The sequence below is a fragment of the Photinus pyralis genome, unplaced genomic scaffold (assembly GCF_008802855.1).
Source record: "Photinus pyralis isolate 1611_PpyrPB1 unplaced genomic scaffold, Ppyr1.3 Ppyr1.4_LG1, whole genome shotgun sequence".
Lineage (NCBI taxonomy): Eukaryota > Metazoa > Arthropoda > Insecta > Coleoptera > Lampyridae > Photinus > Photinus pyralis.
This window is the reverse complement of record NW_022170249.1, coordinates 33,063,084-33,083,155: the sequence shown is the minus strand read 5'-3', so window position 1 is coordinate 33,083,155 and position 20,072 is coordinate 33,063,084. Positions and strand designations below refer to the sequence as shown.

Below are 20,072 nucleotides of genomic sequence, written 5' to 3'. Positions count from 1 at the left end.
AAGTATGCAATGCCGTAGAATTAACACAATGCCGGTTAACTTCTTGTGGAAATCTTCCATGACTTTTGGTTTCATATTTGTATGTTATTTGGTGATTTTTGTTATGGATGTGGGTAGAAGGATATTTGTTTGAGTGATGAATATGATGTTTTGTTAATAGTGTACGGTTGTTTCTCTGTATTTGTTCTAAATTTGTGTTTGTCCATCATGCTATTCCTGTGATTTAAGTTTGCTTTGCAGGTATTGTTGTTTGTTTTGTACTTGAATGTTCAATGCGTGTAATTTACTAAAAACCAAGAAATGATAGAAATAATAGTAATTCGAATTTAGTAACTAAAAAAGAATGCAAGAAATCAAACCACCCCGCTTCATTCACGCACAAAGATCTTTTTAAATACACCCTGATAAGTACCAGAAAAACGCTGTTATTGTGAAGAACAGTTTCTTTCATGGCGTAGTTATTTAACTACCTAGTAAATGTTCATTGGAAAAGGAAATTATTGCATTTTCTGTAAATGTTTGCAAATTATTCTTCTCTGTGAAACAAACGTAAATGCCAAACTTCAATTTATCTGAAATAAACTACAAATTATTATCGATAAATGAAATTAGATACATTTACCACAACCCTAAAGGCATTACTCGATACATTATCATATCGAATTGCACAACACAAACTTCCATTTCTGCTTTTCAATATTCTCATACTCGTTATTTTACATGTATAAATTAATGTATTGTATAGGCAATATAGGTATTATATAACGTATTTTGATTATGATTTCCACGAAATATTTGTAAAATAGCAATGTGTTTTCAAGCGTACGTACTGAAATTGAAGGAATTATAGTTCATAATAAAATGGTATCACACATTTATTGGAAGCTATTAAATTGCTCAACAGGCAAATATGTAACGTATTTAATTAAAATTTAATGGGAACTGAAGCAATAGTACGGGATGACAAAAAGCGGCGGTGGAGGTACTCGAAAGTTGCGATGGTGTAGGTAGCGTCATTCTGTTTTTTCCATTTTCTTTCCGTAAACTAGCATTTTATTAACTGCCGTTTAATAATGTAGCTAATATTCATTATAAGTGCCGACTCAGTGAAGTGTTGAAAATGAAATTAGCTTTAAAATAATTAAATTCCTTCTTTGAGTTCTTTTGGAAGTAATGAAGGAAGTTTGACTTCTTTTTAAAAAACAATTTCGTAGTTAGAAATTGCTATTACGTACCTATTTAATTGAAGAAATATATTAATATCGCGTTTTCTATTAATTACCCGCCATTATTAATTAATCACTTTATAGTTTATAACGGGCGATCAAGAATGAGTGACTGTCGAGTCGCCTTTGAAAGTTCAAGTTAAGTAGGATTTCCCATGTAAACAAAAATTCCAAAAGTGACTAGACGGTCACTCATTTTTGATCGCTATGTAGAATGTACCTAAGTGTGCATACTCATACTGCTACGAGTTCTGACAACCACCACTGGCAGCCAACTGCAGCTTTTCTTTCTTTTAAAAGTAGGTAATTTCATTTGGTTCCAATCGGTTCAGCCGTTTGACCGGAAAGTAAAGTACAGACCGAAAACCCGACAGGCCGATCGACATCATCGAGATTTTGTTTGATTCGGATTCCTGATGCCTCAAAACGTGTATTTCCGTAAATAAAGTAGGGGGTCATTTTTTTTACTTCAATGCAATACCTCCCTTACTAACGTGCGGGTGGTAAAAAAAACTCTATATTTTCCAAAGGTCTTGCATTCGCAAACACACAAACTGTTTTAATGTTCCATAAGGACAACACCGTGGAGTATAGCACCAACTTCTGATCCAAAAAAGTTGTTTAAAATGATGGCTCCTTCAATCCGATGAACAATCAAATTGAGAGCAGGATTTTAAGAATAAATTGACCTTAGCAATTAAATAAATAAATAAATAAATAAATAAATAAAAAAATACATAAATAAATAATATTTAATTTAGTGGTCGTGTATGCCCATCGTGCCCAACTCTGCCGCGGCTAAAATAGAAAAAAAAACAATGCTCCAACTACTTCAAGAAGTGAGGAGTGGACAATAACAGACTCATTATCAAATTGAGCAAACAAGCGGATATAAAGAACCAGGGAAGATTCCTCTATTAGATCGTTATTAGTGGCAAGTTCAGCGACCTTCTCTGTTATAAAGATATGTGGAACGCCTTACAGGATTTGAAGCCACATATGTAACTTCCAGGCATCAGAAAAGAGTTGGACCACTTGGATTAGTGTGTTGTACACAATGTGCTGGAGATTATATTTGGCGATATCGATACGGAGATACTGATGTGTAGTCTTGGTAAAGACGTTATGGAGCCAACTTGCAAAACTCACTGTTGACCGCTTCTTCTTTGTCAAGAAGAGATGCGCCAAAGGCGATGAAAGTCGGTTCGGTCGATTTTAACAACGGAATAAGTGGAAATTAATAAATGGCAGTGTATATCGGACATAGATTCAAAACCGAAGAGTTTTTGTAGGAGGGCCCCACTCGTAGGACATGCGACTGGTCCCTCGTTTGGAAATCGCCAGCGAAAATATCCGAGATCATCACAGTTTGATGTAATAATTTTTTTGGTATAGTTTCTAGACTGTCTCTTCGCGGCGAAAGGTATTAGCTTACACAATCGCAGTACTTTTTTCTGCTCCAAACAGTCTGGCTTTTATTTTTCAACGTGTAGATTTTAAGTGACTCATCAATAAATAAAATTTTCTGCATTGCATGATTTTAATTACAATAAATGTTTAGGAGAACACAAACTCTTTGAAACGAAATTGTAATTGAAATATAGCCATATTTACTTACTAATAGGAGGGTTTGTAATTCTATTGGTCAATAAGTTGTTATTAACTTGTAGGTGGAAAAATTTGATTTGTTCCACTTTTACTTACAGTATTTTTATTGATTCTGATTTGCTTAGATAAAAGCTTTGTTAAAAGTTCATTTCTTTTTCATTGTTAAATTATTTATGTCCATTTACTCAATTATCAAAGTTGTGTTCGAATGTAAAGTTGCTTTCAAGTTAGTTCTTGGAAAAAAATAAAAAGACCAATGCTTATACTCGTAGCATAGTGTAAGAATAGAAGTATTCTTTGCTTATAGTTACTGCGTTTTAAATGTGAATCGATAAATACGTGACTTTCATCACAAAAATGCTAACAAATGTTAATGTTAGTTCCTAATTGAAGGAAGCAGTTTTTTCTGATAAACACACTTGCCAACAAATAGCAGCACTATTGATGCGTTTATTGGTTTATTGAGAATACAAATATGCTGATATTGACGTTAATATAACTGCAAGGGCGAAGATTACCACGACACGTAGCGGTTTAAGACTCCGAATCTAATCTCACAGGCTGTGAGAACGAATCCCACAACTTGCCAATTTTTAGTGGTAGAGAACATCTTCTCACTACCATGCTTCGGAGGGCATGTAAAGCTGGCGGTCACGGCAGGCATACCACGACTGTCGTTTAGTCACAAAGGCGGCTGTTGATGCGACCAGAAAACGTCTGTACCTAGGGAGTGCCACCCATGCAATACAATACAATGGGTATTTAGAATATATTCTTTTAACAAAGTGGAAAAAAGTAGGAGTTCTTTTTGCTTGAAGAAAAACTTCCCATCCGGAGGTGTGCTGAGGAGGGCACCAGCACCACTTTCAAGGACCGCTAAAGGCGTTTCTAAGTTTATGTAACTTTGGTCATACTTCCGAGCTTTATATTTTACACGATCTCCTCTTGGATTAGTTGAAATACAAGCTTCTTTAATCGACGCTTTATTATACCTGCGTACGGTTAGTTACCTCCAGACAATTCGATGACATTCGCGATCCCGTATAGCCGAATCATTACCAACGCCCCAGAATTATAGTTTTAGGACAATTGGGAAGCTTCTCTTAGATCGACCAGAGGACTTCATCCACCTCTGGATTTTTCACTGATGGAGTAAACTTGTACCACGTATGACTGCATCATGTTACTTTTAATGTAAATGAAACGCAAAAAATTAAAGAAGTCATCAATAAGGATGCAGAAATCACCTTATATACCTACATCATCTGAAAGAATTAAGGACGTTATAGTCGGAACACTGTATTCTGTGTTATCATTTATTTATGCACGGGATAGAATTGACATAAACGACTTTCCCCGTATATATCTGTTTCTACAAGGAGTTTTCCGAAGACATGAAATGGGACCTGACGACAGGTCCTTTCTGTCAGAAGCAGAAGCGTCCACTTGACCTTAAGTAGGATGAATCAAACTTTTTTTTTTCTAAATAACCTAAAGGTTCAAAATGGTTCGTGTGCGAGCTACGAATCCCCCAGAGTTATTATAAAAAATAGACGGAATTATTATCCATTTGGTGCACAATTAGTGTCTAACCCAATTTCTTCCCCTGTCATTTGTTCCCCTGTCATCTCTTCGTCTCTTCTAAAAATATATGCGCACAAAATTACATGAGAATTACATAGGAGTGGTAAGATGCGAGTCGGTTCGAAAGCGATCAGCAAGCGTGTTTCGAAGCGTTTTGTTACCAAAATAACATGTGATGTTTCACAATGTCTGGGATTGAAAGTGTTACCTCCACTTTGATTGCTCCAATGATGTTGATTGTACTTACTGACTCGTTGGCTTGTTCTTTCTCCTTAGGTTATAGCTCGTTGTACGACTCTTATCTTCTTTTGCTTTGTCTATATAAATACCTGATATGTATTATGTCGTAACTAAATAATGTCATATTGGTATATACAACACTTAATTTGGGTAAATTCATTATGCGAAAATTTGAGAACGTTGTGCTCAAATAAAGCGCCAATTTTATTAAGTATCCCATCAAAATCGATACGTTACCTGAATGATACCTTCAAATGTGAGCAACACAGCGTCTGGTTTATTTATGATGCGAACGTTATAGGTTACAATTTAAACAATGTAAATAATTTATGTACGTTTCGTAACTGCCAAATTTATCTTAAATAAATACACAATTTGAACTAATATTCTAATGATAAATAAAGTCTTACGCACAACGATAAAATTAACTGTTGAGAGAAACTTTTACGCAATACAGTTTATTTAAAATACGCAGAATAGAAGGCGTACGTTATCTGAAACCAGTTGGTGTAACTGTGACGTCACAAGAAAATGCATATAAAGACCCTGGTTTCCAAGATAATTATGGAAAGGTAGAAACGACGACAAAAGCTGCTTTCCAATCTTATATGCCTTTCACAGAAATCTTCAATTTGAATGGTAATTGATCCATCAATATACGGCATTTTAATCACAAACCTCGAAATGTATATAGGTACGTATTAGAATGGCTAGCAACACAAATATCTCTTCTAAACTGGTCGATTGGAGTTGAAAATTGTTTCTCTTCGTTGATGTGTATGGAAAAGCACTCTTGAAACAATATTTAGCACTTTTTCCACTAAATATAACTAATTAGATGCCACATAACAATATGCGTTAAGCTCGCATTGCTTGCTCTCAATTAAAATTTTGTTGCTGATACCTTATTAAATAAATGTAAGTTTTATAGCCAAAAAACATTTCCCATTTTCCAGTCATTTCCAAAATCTCATCTTCACCTTCAGGACCATTTGAGAGTACACTGGTTCAGCCAAATCCGTCTGCTCCTTACAAAGTTATAGGTACGTAATTCAATAAATATCGATTTTATTGTCAAAAAAGCTTTTGCCATTTTCGAATCGCTTTCAAAAGGTTTTCAGCGCTTAAGACCATTTAATGGCTTCAAATTTCAACCAAATCGATCAAGTACTTTCGACTGAACTTGGTTTACAAAAATAATGCTACACGCTCATACATAGGTACATATAGATCGGGTGAAATCTGAAAATCGAAATTGGGAGTGATTTCAATAATCGGTGTTCTCAAATTGGGTAAGAGCGAATTTTGTCGCGCCTTTTGCTTTGATCCCTTTTTTGTTTTTTTGCTCTGCCGCGGCAATCTGAAATACCGTGAGAAGGGGACTCAATGGGGAGATCAAGCGCAATTGCGTGTCAATATTGCGATTAAATTGCGATTACGCAAATTCGATCACACAGTTTTAACAAGTCCGATCTTACTCGCATAAATTACGCACATTTTCCTAAGAGTCACCGGTGCATTTTTATTTAAATCGAATCCGAATCGAGATCCGAATAGAATTTAATATTTTGATTATCGGCGCCTGTAGGATAACTCATAACTATCACTTATCTTGGTCATTTTGAGTTGTATAAGAACTTTATTACCACACTCATTTTCTTGTTTCTATGGCTACTTCGATTGAAATTTAAAAAAATGCATCAATACAAATTTCTTTTTCGTTTTCAGCAGTAGAACAGTCGCAGATAAAAAGTTGTATTTAATACTTGGGCTAACGGCCATTAACATACTCATCTTATGCCCTTACGATAACTCGGGCTGACGCCCTCGTATGCGCAATTGTCGCATTCGTAAGTTAATGAGGCTGTTATCCCACTGATTAAATAAATTTTATTTGATTAAGCAAATACCTCAAATATATGCAAAAGGTAGGTCGTATAAATATATCCTGCTGTGTGGAGATACTAATGTAGTTTATAAATCTTATTCAACGTCAATACACCTGTTCTAAAGATTCTAAGGATTCTGACGATTCTAATGGTCCGATGGATTCTAAGGATCCTAAGGATTCCAAGGATCCCAAGGATTCCAAGGATTTTAAAGACTCTAAGGATTCTAAGAGTTCTAATGGATCCAAAGTTGCTACGTATTCTAAGGGTTCTAAGGATTTTAAGGAGCCTAAGTGTTCTAAGAACCCTATCTAAGAATTCTAAGGTAAGGATTTTAAGGCTTCTAAGAATTCTAAGGGTGCTAAGGATTCTTAGGGTTCCAAGCATTCTACGGATTTTAAGAGTTCTAAGAATGGCACGTACCTACTCAATTTTTGTTTATATTTTTGAGTTTTTTTTAATCGGCCAGATCGATGAGAGATCTGATTTCTATGTCAAGCAGTGCATCAAAATTAGTTTCGATACCATAATTAAGCATAAGGTGAGTTCAAAGAACTCCCATTCGATTGAGCCAGTCGTTGCAACCTATATATTGTTCAATTTCAAAAATGATCATTAAAAATTCTGTAACTAGCTGCTACAACTCCAAAGTATTTTAGCTTGTCCTAGATATGTTACCGTTTTCCAAGTTTATGCACAATTTTTCTGATAAACTCTCTTCCTCAGATAACATTACCTTAATGGTTGTCGTGTTTTTTCTTTTGATTTGCTAGCAGCAAAAATGTATCAATAGGAGATGTCGAATATATTTGATCGGAGTTATGAATTCGTCCCAGAGTACGATGCAAAAGCCAGTCGAATTCGAGATACTACTAAATAAATTTCAATTCCTGAAAAGGACCAACGAGCTTCAACAATGGTACAAAATTTCTAATTCGGTATGAACACTGTGAAACATGAAGAATGTTGAATCGGAGATATCCATGGTGTGAAGTAACTCAAAATGGGGTTGTATATAAAAAAACTTTTGTGTCTTTTTGGGATTTAACGGCACCATGAGGAATGTTAGTAGGTAAGTATTATAAACAAAACTCCGAAGAGCTCCTGCAACAAGTAAAACTTTTTTTTTTGGGACGGAACATTTATGAGTTGCAGTAATCAAATTATACACAATTCATGTGGACCTTACGGATAGAGAAAAAGACACGGTAACAGTTGTGAACCTTTGCTCTTTTGCAAGAGAAAAGGAGGGTTATCTATGAAAAATTCTTCAAACATTTAAAATACATTTATCCCCATGTGGGATCCTGTTTCGGTTCACCTGGACTTTGAGGTTTAAATACTTACCGTACAATCAGAATCTCCGACGACTACCTACAGTTAGCGGTTGTCACTTCCGTTATAATCAGGCGTTGTGATTCAAGCATTGGGGATTGTAGCAAAACTACACTAGTGCATGATGCAGAAATTTATCTGCATAACAGAATGTGTCTTATAAGCGTATATTCCCGTATCTTCTATCTTCCAGTACTGAGGTATGATTGTCCCTCGGATTGTCCAAAAGATCGTCGTCGCCGCAACACCCACAACGTCAAAATGTGTATGATTCTTTCTTGTACAAATCCCATCAGCCACCTATTTTTCGATTAATTCAAGTATTGAAGTAAGATGCGGAATATAGGTACTTACTGATGATTTCGTGTGCTAAAATGTTGAGTTCTAATGGAAGGAACGCCAAGTAGAGGAAGATAGGTAGGTATACAACATATTGGAAGAAAGGACTGATGATATATAGCGAAGTGTTTAGTATGTGTGTTACACTGTAATTATATACGGTCCTCGTCTCGTAAATAATATGTGTAGTACCCCCGTAGATGTACTATATGGTCACAAGTTTAAAGAATGTTGATAGTTGGCGTCGCTCTCACTCTGGGAACCTCAGTCTTCGTTTTTGTGCTGTATAGTTCACATTGTGTGTTTCCTTCTTCGTATTATGCCGAAACATTCGAAAAAAAGACACAGAAGTCGAAGCTCTACGCCGCAGACTGCCAGCAATTACGACGTTGGAAGAATATTAAGGCGCATCGAACGGCGTTTAGACAAGGTAGAAAAACAACAACGAAAAAGACATCGCTCCAGGTCGCCTTCTTACGATGCTTCTCCAAGGGAGGAGCACGAAATTAGATCGACAGTTTCGCCATCGCCAAGGTGTGATTCCATACCTGCCGCTTCTCGCTGTAATTCAGTGGAAGCAGAGCAATTTTTAGAGGACAGATCGGAACATAATACAAACCAAGGGAGTAAGTATACGTTCTCTTTGTGTAATTATTACACGAATTTCGAACAGAACAGCGCTTTGTTTTGCTCCTAAAATAGATTCTACTAGAAGTAGTTTCTATTAATTGGTCGCGTATCCGCTGACCTTGTGTCCAGCACAGGATGCTGTCACACGTAATGCCTAAGAGGCATTTTTTGCGTTAATATTTACAGCGGGTTGAGCTAACCGGGCTGTTTTAGCGCGTAATTTGACGCTGAAATGCTTAAAAAGCATTTGCGCGGGTTTTTCATTGAATATAAAATTCAATGTTTTTATTTACCTTGCAGGTCAATTTTGCACTTTCCTTTATTTATCTGTAATTAATTCGCTACTCGTTAGCAAGGTGATTGAATCAATCCCCTCCTTTACAGATTTGTTTGAGAATTTAGAACAGCAAGATGGGGCGTTACCGGTAATTACACCAGAGATTCTATCCATAATGGGAGACGATCGAATTGAGGAAAAAACATTGTCAAAACCCATTCAGCCTGTAATAGCGGAGAGATGGACAAATATTTTAACAAATGGGTTAACGGAGGAAGTGAAGAAAGCCCTCATTGATAAACATTTGCCACCTGAAAATCTTCAGGCTCTTTTGGCCCCGAAATTAAATCCTGAAATTAAGGCGGCTATTCCGGAAGGCGCCTTACGTCGAGATGCTCGATTACAACTGTGGCAAAAACAAATTGGGGCAGCAACATCTGCGGTGGCGTCCGGCTTATCGTCCATGTTGAAGGAAGGTGCGGACGTAAATAAGGGATTCATCGAGACACTAAGTGACGTGGGTCGCTTATTAAGTGATCTACATTTCTGCGAATCGTTTTCGCGGAGGGAACTTTTGTCCTTACAGTTAAATAAGGACCTTAAAGACACCCTTAAAAATACAAACATCACCGATTTTATATTTGGTGAAAACTTGGACACAAATATTAAGTCAGCAAAGGACTTAGAAAAGTCTGCTGAACAATTAAAACTTCAAAAGAAGGTTTTTCGTCCAGCTGCATCCGGAAAACCGGAAAACTCCCGCCGTCCATTCATGCAAAGGAGGGGCGTACATCAGAATGGACGCGGCTCTCGAGCCCCCAGATTACAGCGACGACAGGGACATCTTCCTGTAGTTCAATACAGAAAGGAGCACTTTCATTCGCAGGGGGAGAGAAAACCACGTCAAAAACGCTAGAGGTTAGTATGAGTGGAGGGAGATTAAGACACTTTGTGCAGTGCTGGAAGAACTTGTCCATTAATGAGAAATTAATTTCTCATATCAGGGGATTTCGTATACCCTTGATTAAAAAACCAGTACAAAATTATGTACCTTTAGAGCCTCGTCGATCTACATCAGAAATAAGTATTATTAGTTACTTGATAAAAAAATTACTAGAAAAACGTACAATTACTGTTGTGGAACCAAAAGACGGACAGTAATTTCCAACATATTTATTGTTCCAAAACCGGATAAATCATTTCGATTAATTTTAAATCTAAAGGCCTTTAATAAATATGTTGAGTCTCCCCATTTCAAATTGGAGGACTACAGAACTGTTGCTCGTCTTTTATCTCCAAACTGTTTTATGGGTACGATAGATTTAAAGGACGCTTATTATTTAATTCCTATTTGCGACGCCCATAAAAAGTATTTAAGATTTTGGTTCAACGGTATACTGTACGAATATAACTGTTTACCCTTCGGATTAACGTGTGCACCTTGGATTTTTACGAAAATTTTAAAACCTGTAGTAACAATCTGTAGAGAAAAGGGTTTTTTGTCAGTAGTTTATTTGGACGACATCCTATTACTAGGAGAAAGCAAGGAGGATTGTGTAAAATATAACAGAAACTGTAAAATTATTAGAATTTTTAGGTTTTATCATAAATTATGAAAAAAGCAAAATCGTCCCTGCACAGGAATGTAAGTTTTTGGGATTTCTGTATAATTCGAGAAGCTTAAGTATTTCATTGCCGGAGGATAAGCGTAGAAAACTACTTACAATGATTAAGGTCATATCTACCAAAGATTGTTGTACGATACGACTATTTTCAAAGTTTGTTGGAAGTTTGGTTTCGGCAATGCCGGCCGTGAAGTATGGGCTTTTATATTTAAAGTTATTTGAACGGCAGCGGTTCTTAGCTTTAAGGAGGTGCAGGGGCAATTATGACAAAGTAATGCACCTTTCATCAGAATTGTGTTTAGATTTTTGCTGGTGGGCAGATAAAATAAAACATGCGTCTAATTCAATACGATACGACTCATTTAATTTGGAATTGTTTACGGATGCCTCAACTACAGGCTGGGGAGCCTTTTGTGAGGAAGGCACGGCGTTTGGATTTTGGTCACGATGAGCAAAATTGCCACATTAATGAGTTGGAATTATTAGCACTTTTCTTTGGATTAAAATGTTTTGCCAAAAAGCTGTCAAATTGTAACATATTATGCAGAGTAGATAATACAACGGCAATCAGTACAATTAACCGAATGGGGAGTGTCCGTTTTAATCATTTAAATAAGATAGCCCGTTTGATTTGGAGTTGGTGCGAAGCGAGAGGGATTTACATTTTGGCTTCGTATATTAATTCAAAAGACAATTCAGAAGCCGATCAGGGTTCTCGGCAGGTACATAAAGAAACGGAATGGGTACTGGCAGATTTTGCCTATCGAGAGTTAGTGGGGCGATTTGGCACGACAGATACTGATTTATTTGCTAGTAGAATTAACAGAAAGTGTCTCAAATTTGTCTCTTGGGTAAGAGATCCCGATGCATTTAAGGTGGATGCTTTTACTATCGACTGGGCAGTTTTTAGTTTTTACGCGTTTCCACCTTTTACACTAGTTTTGAGGGTATTACAAAAGATAATTAAAGATAAGGCGGAAGGGGTAGTGGTAGTTCCGTTATGGACTTCACAGCCCTGGTATCCTATTTTTATTTCTCTATTAGTAGAACAACCAATAGTGTTTAAACCTAACAGAGCCTTACTTTCTTTTAGCAGAACGCCACATCCTCTCTCAAAGACTCTTTACCTAATGGCAGGCAAGTTATCAGGGAGGCGTTATTGCGAAGAGAGGTGCCGAACGAATCAATAGACATCTGTTTAGCGTCTATAACTAACTCTACTTTAAAACAATATAGTTCAGCATTAAAGTTATGGTGGAGCTTCTGCTCCCAACAGAACCTTGACCCATTTCGTCCTTCAGTGCCATCAGTGTTACAGTTTCTGACCCGCCAATTTTCCACTGGCGCCTCTTATGGTACCTTAAATTCGTGCAGATCTGCCATTGCACAATTAGTGGGTCCGGAGTTGGGAAGAGATTATAGAATTAAGAGGTTTTTTAAGGGAGTGTTTGGATTAAAACCACCTCTGCCAAGGTATGAAAATACGTGGAATCCGTAATCTGATGTACATCATACCGATTCCATATGCCTGATGTGTTTGAAATAAATTGCCTAAGTGTTCATCTTTTGAAAATACCTGAACCCATTTGAAACGCCAATTGCAATACAATGATTTTTCAAATTTTGGATAAACTTTCATCATTAACAATAGCGAGGTCACATTATGAAAACATTTTGAAGGCGCAATTGACTCAATTACGCTGGACGCAAGTGTCCATGATTCATGTTCCTATTTATTTATAATTGGCAAGTAAACTAAGAATGTAACAACGTGTTACTAATTTGAATACCAAAATGATTGTAAATATGTAGGTAGGGTAGAATTTCTTTTAAACTTATGCCCCGTAACAATCTCGTCATCGCCATTAAGGGTACAAGAAAATTTGTAAAACGATTTACAATGCTTAGTCTCGTGCCCGGTGCCCTAGCAATTTCATTTTTTATTTTAATAAGATCGGAAAGAATAATGAAAGGAAGGCCGACGTGTTCATTGTATGTATATTTTTTGTCGTCGTCCTTTCGAGAATCATAAATTGAACATTCAACAAGTTTGGCCATTCTGCCAGAAGTAATATTTCCGAAGAATAAATAACACGAGCCTAGGTACCTATAACAATCGAATGCGGCACATAAAAGAATAAATTCAAGGCTGCCGTAACAAAGATCGCAAAAAGTAAAAGTCCTGTATGTGTAATCAGAGTGATTAGGCCAGGTGTGTGCGCCCTAACGGGAACCCACGTGCCTGGCAGCTGTGAGGGTTGAACCCCTCGATAAAATGCACACATGCCGTGACGTATGTGCGCTTATGTGTCAACTATACACATTCATATTCCTCTCTCTATTGTCATCTTTATCCTCCATTACTTGATATGCAAATTATTATAGACCTAACATGGCTTGTATACCTACCTTCAGATTTATAGCAGTTTATTATAATAGTCTCGGTCTGGATTTCTTACCTTCGTCTTTTCTTCTTCGAGCTCTATGAATGAATGACGTCATTGGCACACGTACGTCTTCCTAGGGGGACCCGTTATAAGTGTAAGACCTGTTTAAGATTAAAATGGCAAGGGCAAGTAGTTTACAGGTGCTACTTATATCCATTTAAAAGGAAGTAGTAGTAGGTAGTAAAAGAAGGTGGGGTTCTTGAGAAAGAATTCCGCAACAGGTGCTCCCCGTGATTTCTTCAAATCAATATTTAGGTAGGTAAACGATTCTGGGTCTCCTTTTCATTACACAAGTATGTAGATTTATTGAAGTGCGAGTGTTTTTATTTCTTTTGGATGGTTGGGGAAGTACAACGTCCTTTAATCGTTTCGTATTATTTGTGGCTTCTTTAACTACCCGCATCATATGTCCGATTGCTAATTCAAACACTATCAGCATCGGTAAATTTTTACACATGCCCCATTAGAATCCATAACTGTCTGAAGCTTCCTGCAATTTTCACCCGTATTATTTCAGTTTAGAAAGACGGCAAAAATTACTTTTCCCTATACATATAACCCCAAACGTACGAATACCCGCACATTGTTAATGATCTTGAACTTGTAACTAGACAATAACCCCTTGCGCAGAGACAATGATCGACCACTCTGTTTTGTTCTTATTTATTGACGATTGTATTTTCTTTGCTTTGTGTACCTACTTGCCAAAGCTTGGTGGAGAGCATAAAAATAATTACCACTCAGAAATAACGTTCGTTAAAGGTCTCATGGGTAACTAAGCATAGACATCATTCCCACGATACTGAACATCGTGACCAAACTTATACTGTTTGGTGCCACTCTAGTCTTTAGAAGGGATATTTTGCGATTCCTTTTGTTTATTAGAACGCGTTTAAGAAAATACCTTTGTCTGTTAGAGGCTTTAGTATGAGTAGGTAAGTATTACCCATTCTCAATACATTCCCCAGTGCTGTTTCCCAAGAGTCTTAAGACTAGAATCGAAAAAAGAAAATATAGGTAAATGAAACATGGAAATAAACAGCGTCGTAATAGTTATTTGTATGTACAACTAGTTTTGAAAGTGATACTTTCAACACGTGTTGTACACGAAATTTTTTTGCATAGTGATCCATAAGAACCCACAATTGAATAATTTTATTGACATTCGCGATTTATTGTCACTCAAAAATGGATGCTATTGTTCATAGACAGGACTAAACTCCATGGAACCGCATAGTAAAAATCGTGAAAAAAAGTACCACTTTCCATGATTTTTCGTTAAAAAAAGTCCGATAATTTCATCACTATGTAAAAAATGTACTTCCAGGCGCATTTTCGCATCATAGTCGCAGGTCACTACCACAAATTAGAGTAACGAATTTCTGCATCAAAATGTGCTACACATACCTATCATGTTGGTAAATGGATAAAACAAGTACTACATTTTTGCATCATCCACCACCTATGGTAGTTTAGTTTCTTGAAAATAGATTAGCAGAGCTTAAGAGTATTTTAATGGAGCTGATAGAATATTGAATAGAACAGGTAATTAAGACGACATAGGGTGGGAGGGCTGTATTTGAGAGTATACGATAGCACAGATATACGTAAACATCTGTGACGATAGTATACGACGTATACTCAAAATTTATGAAAATTTCATCAAAAAAATTGTATTATACGAAGGCGTAGAAGGGCCACATGTAGTTTTTTCCTAAATTCTGAATTTCAAAATTTAACTAAATTGTGACTTTAAACTCGTAATTTAGTTCAATTCTATGTTGAAACTATAAGAGTTTAACTTATTTCTGAGTTTAAACGACAAAAACTGCTTGTGGCCTTTTTACGCCTTCGCACCTTTCTACTTTCCAGTAAAAGAACAATACTAAAAGGCCATATAAGTGTATACTAAAGAAAAACAATCAAAAAGTGTCAAATACTTTTTAAAGAATGCATCTGCCTTTTACATTAAAATTTCATTATCTAATGTTTATACCTTTGTTACAATATGGATCATAAAGTTTACTTTGAAATGGCCATCTCATTTTTTTACCCAAAATCGTCCTGAAACCTTTATATTCATACCTACTTTCTGTCAGGAAATTTTAGTTTCCATGACAGAGGCAGAGCAGACTACGTTTCCTGCCGCTTGTCACTTTACCGGCCGCACCGTAACTTTACCAGCCGCATCTGTGACATTAATTGTAAATGTCTATAATGACAGATTGACATTAATCAAAAGTTCTATATAAAAATTGAAATTTTATATTAAAATACGACGAAAATGACACTACTTTACTCGGAAATTAAGGTACTCCGCCCCATAGGGGCCTCGTTCTTCAACATTTCCTCGCTAGTCATGTATCATTTTCCTGACTTTTATGCAAATAACTATTACCTCTAAATATTTGAATTTTTTTAATTTGATTTAGACTAATACAAGTAAAGCACCCTAACCAAATTTTTATTCGTTATTAACATGACAAAATAAGAAGCAGAAAATTGAAAATAAGTATGCTGTAATGATAGAAATCTGGGATACAGGCTGAATATTTTATTTAATCAATTTTCTTTCAGGCGATCGATTTCGGACTCGGGCATTTGTCCATCATCAGGCCGTACCGTCATTTGAATAAAAGGTTAACTGAAAAAGGCACATGGGGTGAAATGCTCGCCATCAAACACTGATTCACCATAAAAAGTATCACTTTAGCTCCTTATGATGTAATATACTTACTATTTCTGTATCATAGCATTTCCTTAATCAAATTGTTTAGTTTGTTGGGTATCCATTCTCTCGGGAAGTTCGAAATGGAGTAAAATAATAAGCCGGAACAAAGTTCACAAAACCTTCCTATAGAATTTGAATTTATTAAACAAAGATAGCGTATATTAAAGGCGACAACGCCAGTTTCAAAATTTGGTTTTGCGCATGCGCATTGCCAACTTTCTTATTTATGGAGAGATTTAAATGAAATTTGATACATATCCACTTGGAATAAAAGCAAATGTAACGCCACTTTCCAAATTTGGTTTTGTGCATGATGTGCAGTGCCAACTTTCTTATTTATGAAAGCAATTAAATGATATTTCATACATAACACTTTAAATAAAAGCAAATCTGACACCAGGTTCAAAATTTGGTTTTGCACATGCTATAGCCAAACCCAGGAGCACGTTTTCTATATTTGTTTACACGTATTTTAGATGTTAATTTTGGTTAAATAATCGCCTTGTATTGTCCAGTGAAATTACTTTAAAGAAGTGTATGGACATCTGGTAATAATTGCTTTTAGTATTTTGAAAAAGTTTATCTCATTTAAAATCCGGTCATGCGATAAGGAGCTCGTAATAGTTATTTACATATGAATATGGTAAATCAAGGTTTACGTTAACGAGTGAGATGTTTACTGCCGAAGCGTAGCTGAGGCAGGAATTTCGAAACGAGTAACGTTAACTGATTTAACATACAAATAATGTAAAACATTTTATTTCATACTGCTCTATTTCTATTAAAAAATCATTTTGATTAGAATGTTGTAGGTACACATTAAAATAAAAGCAAAAGTCGATCACTTGATTTGTTTGATCTGACAGTAGTTTGACAAATATCAATATCAATCAATCAATCAAATATCACGTTTAGATGGATGTCAGTTGCGGTTGCTAGGCAAAATTTCCAGTCTGGTAAATATTTTCAGTCTGGTAAAATACGATTTACCAGACTCAAATCAGTCTGGGAAAGCGGCGATTACTAGATAGTATGAAATAAAAGATAATTAATGTGAAGCCAATGTAAGGGACGTTTGAACGAGGCTTCTTGTTTAGCATTTTGGTCAGTCTTGGTGGTTGTAAAGTTGTTATAGAAGAAAGTTTAGATGATGTTATAAGGGTTTTTAATCCGTGGTTTAAAAGTGACTTTTAGTTCGAGTTAAACTCATGCGTTGTGTCAAGTGAAGTTATCCACCATCAAAACTGCACATTTACCATTTAATTTACGACAAGGTCAGTTTGTTTGAATCAAGAATTAAGTGAAAGTGAAATGAAGATTCCGAAGTAATTTCAGTTGGTTATAACCGGATGCTAAGGAAACTAACTTTAAGATCATTGAAATTTTATTTAACTAATTTTTTTGAATCGATCGCATATGCGTAGTATTTGTCTTCAGGCCCTGAGTGCCGTTTTTTCCTTACAAAATTATTAATTGATTTTTGTTGAATAAATTTGTGTCTTGTGTAAATGATCAGGTTTGTGTTTAATCGAATCCAAATTATCACCCAGATTCATTAAACATTTGTTAAATAATTCTATGGAATTGTGGGGATTTGATCAAACCTGCCGAGGTTCTCGCATAATAAAATTTAAGTTTTGAAGATGAAAATCAAAAATCAAAAGTTATTGAGTGGCAATTATTAGATTTCAATGGATTCGCATTCAACCTTTCCTTTTCCAACGCTACACTCTCTAAAAATTTACATTTGAAGCTTTGAGCTCACTGATTCGCCGAATTTTATTAATTTTTGTTTAATAATCTATTTAGAACTATTGTAGGTACAAATGGAACTAGAAACAGAAATAAGTCTAAAATCTGTTTACAGGGGTAGAACTATGAGCAGCTAAAGACGCAAACGAATTTTCCTAAATGCAATGCACATTTTGGTCTGTACCTAGTGTATAATTACGGTACTTAACATATAACTTTTAAATTCGTACAACAGTCGGCAAACAAAGCCCATTGGAGCTAATTAAATCACAATTCAAGGTGTCCATTTCGACCCTTAAAATAAAACGTTTTTGAGCCTTTAGATGCGTACGATGAAATGTTCAGTCACCTTTACAAGCTATAAAATCAGATGCACAAATTAAACGAAGCATATAAACCATTTCGCGTGTCCATACTTATCTATTACACGGATGCAATCTAATCGTGCACCAACAACCCCTATTAAAAGGAACCAGCCGTAACTACTATACGACAGCTGCACCCTGACGTCACCGTGGTGACCGTAGGTGTTATTAGCAGCTGCTATGTCTTGCACCGGGGGTCTCCCAAAGCCTTTCTGGTAAATATCAAAATTGCAGGTGGTTTAATGTAGGCCGATATTGGATTCTCAATATTTGTACGCTACCTTAAAACTCTACGGAAGAATGATTTTTGTAGAACCCACCTCTCGTCTTATCTAAGCGCGTAATAACGCATTAGAGGGGTTGCTGCGTTCTCGGTTGATCAAAGAGGGTGACTTGTTAAAGCAGTTTATTAGAAATGCAAGAGTGGTTTTTCCTTGTTAATTGGTTGGTATGTGTTGATCACTCTTGACGGTAATGAAAATGTAGGCCAGAATAAAGTTTATCATTGGCTACATTAGAGGGTTGGCTGGTGGTTATGGATTCGTTGGCGTGTAACGGATTCTTTTCCGATCGTGCATGCACTTATCGAATATCAAAGACGGCGCATTTAAGTCATCTCGCACTAACCACCTTCTCTAGGGGGCACTAACTAATATTTACGATTATGGATGTACCGGCAAGGAAGTTTAATCAAAATAAAGTGAACTTAAAGGAAATAGAAGTTAAGCTTAACACAATTGTTTTTGTCACGAAAATACTTATGTAATTGGATTGTAGTATGAGATTATTGCTAATAAAAGGGCGGATTTCTGTTTCATGAACGCTTTACCTATTACTGCTAAGAGCGCAATTATTATGATTAATTGGTTGACATACTCGACACCCTAAGTACAACCAACTTCTTCAACAAAACCTTTCGCTCTTTTCGCTTCTATGCATACACTTACATGTGGGCGACTAAAGAAATTTACCTACCCCCAACAACTATTCTATTTCTAGAGCATGTCCAGCCTTCGCCACGACGAAAATCTCGATATTGACGTAAATTTCTAAAAATTCAGCAGTCTTTAATCACCTAAAATGCATTATTAACATTTTTAGTTAACGCCCGGTAAAACCTTTTTTCTTTCCATTTACTTCCTCCTGGTTTCCTTTACAACATAATAAGCGTCTTCGAAAGATCAAACTGCATCTGTGCTTTCTTAACGTCGATAAACCGTCCTTATCTTGAAATTAAATTAGCGTACGCAGCGATAAGAAAACTTCTTATCTACGACTGGAGAAAACATGAGATAAACTTTTCCAAATGCTACGCAAATAATTTCCAGATGTTTAAATCTAATCTTACAACAAACACGTCAATTCTCTAGATCGACTTCGAATTCAAGTGACATGTTCAGAATTGCGTACAGGAAAAATATATTAATACATTTTTACATGAAATATGGTGCTTAATATTCATAAATGCAAAGTACACCAACGATACACAGCGCTGCATATGTACGGACTCTTCAAGGCAGAAAAAGGACGGAAAAACGTCTCCAGAAATATAAAATATATGAGGCGGACACTTTTGAGTCCCCGAAATAGATAAGCTTTCAGTAAACAAATTCTGTGATCAACTTGTGTGGCTCTTATTTTATTGTTAGAAATTGAACTGTGAAATATGCACAACTGTACAAGGACTTTGAACATTAGTTTAGTAAAAAAAAGATGATCGAACTTTATTTGAAACACTTACACGCTTTTACAGATGTATCATATCGACATCTCCACGCACGTTTAGGGTTGTTTAACTGTATAAAAATGACGCATAAAAGGTACCCCTGCAAAGATACGTCGTGGTTGAGAGAGCACAATCACAGTGTAATTAAGTGCGGGTGAAGAGGCCATATGGTGATATTGCATAGAAAAATCCCCTAATGATCCTTACAATTGATTTGAGCATAATAAAAAATCGCATCACTTTTAATATTCAACGTAGCATATATAACATTAAAAGATGAGATGCCGTCCAACGGTCA

General features: G+C 36.1%; 1 protein-coding gene across 1 annotated transcript; it reads left to right on the top strand.

Moving 5' to 3' along the window:
- The first annotated feature begins 8,540 nt into the window (after nucleotides 1-8,540).
- Nucleotides 8,541-10,044, top strand: LOC116159861. The gene is made up of 2 exons (XM_031472950.1): nucleotides 8,541-8,847; nucleotides 9,236-10,044. The coding sequence occupies exons 1-2, from the start codon at nucleotides 8,541-8,543 to the stop codon at nucleotides 10,042-10,044; spliced, it is 1,116 nt and encodes a 371-aa protein (XP_031328810.1).
- Nucleotides 10,045-20,072: the final 10,028 nt, after the last annotated feature.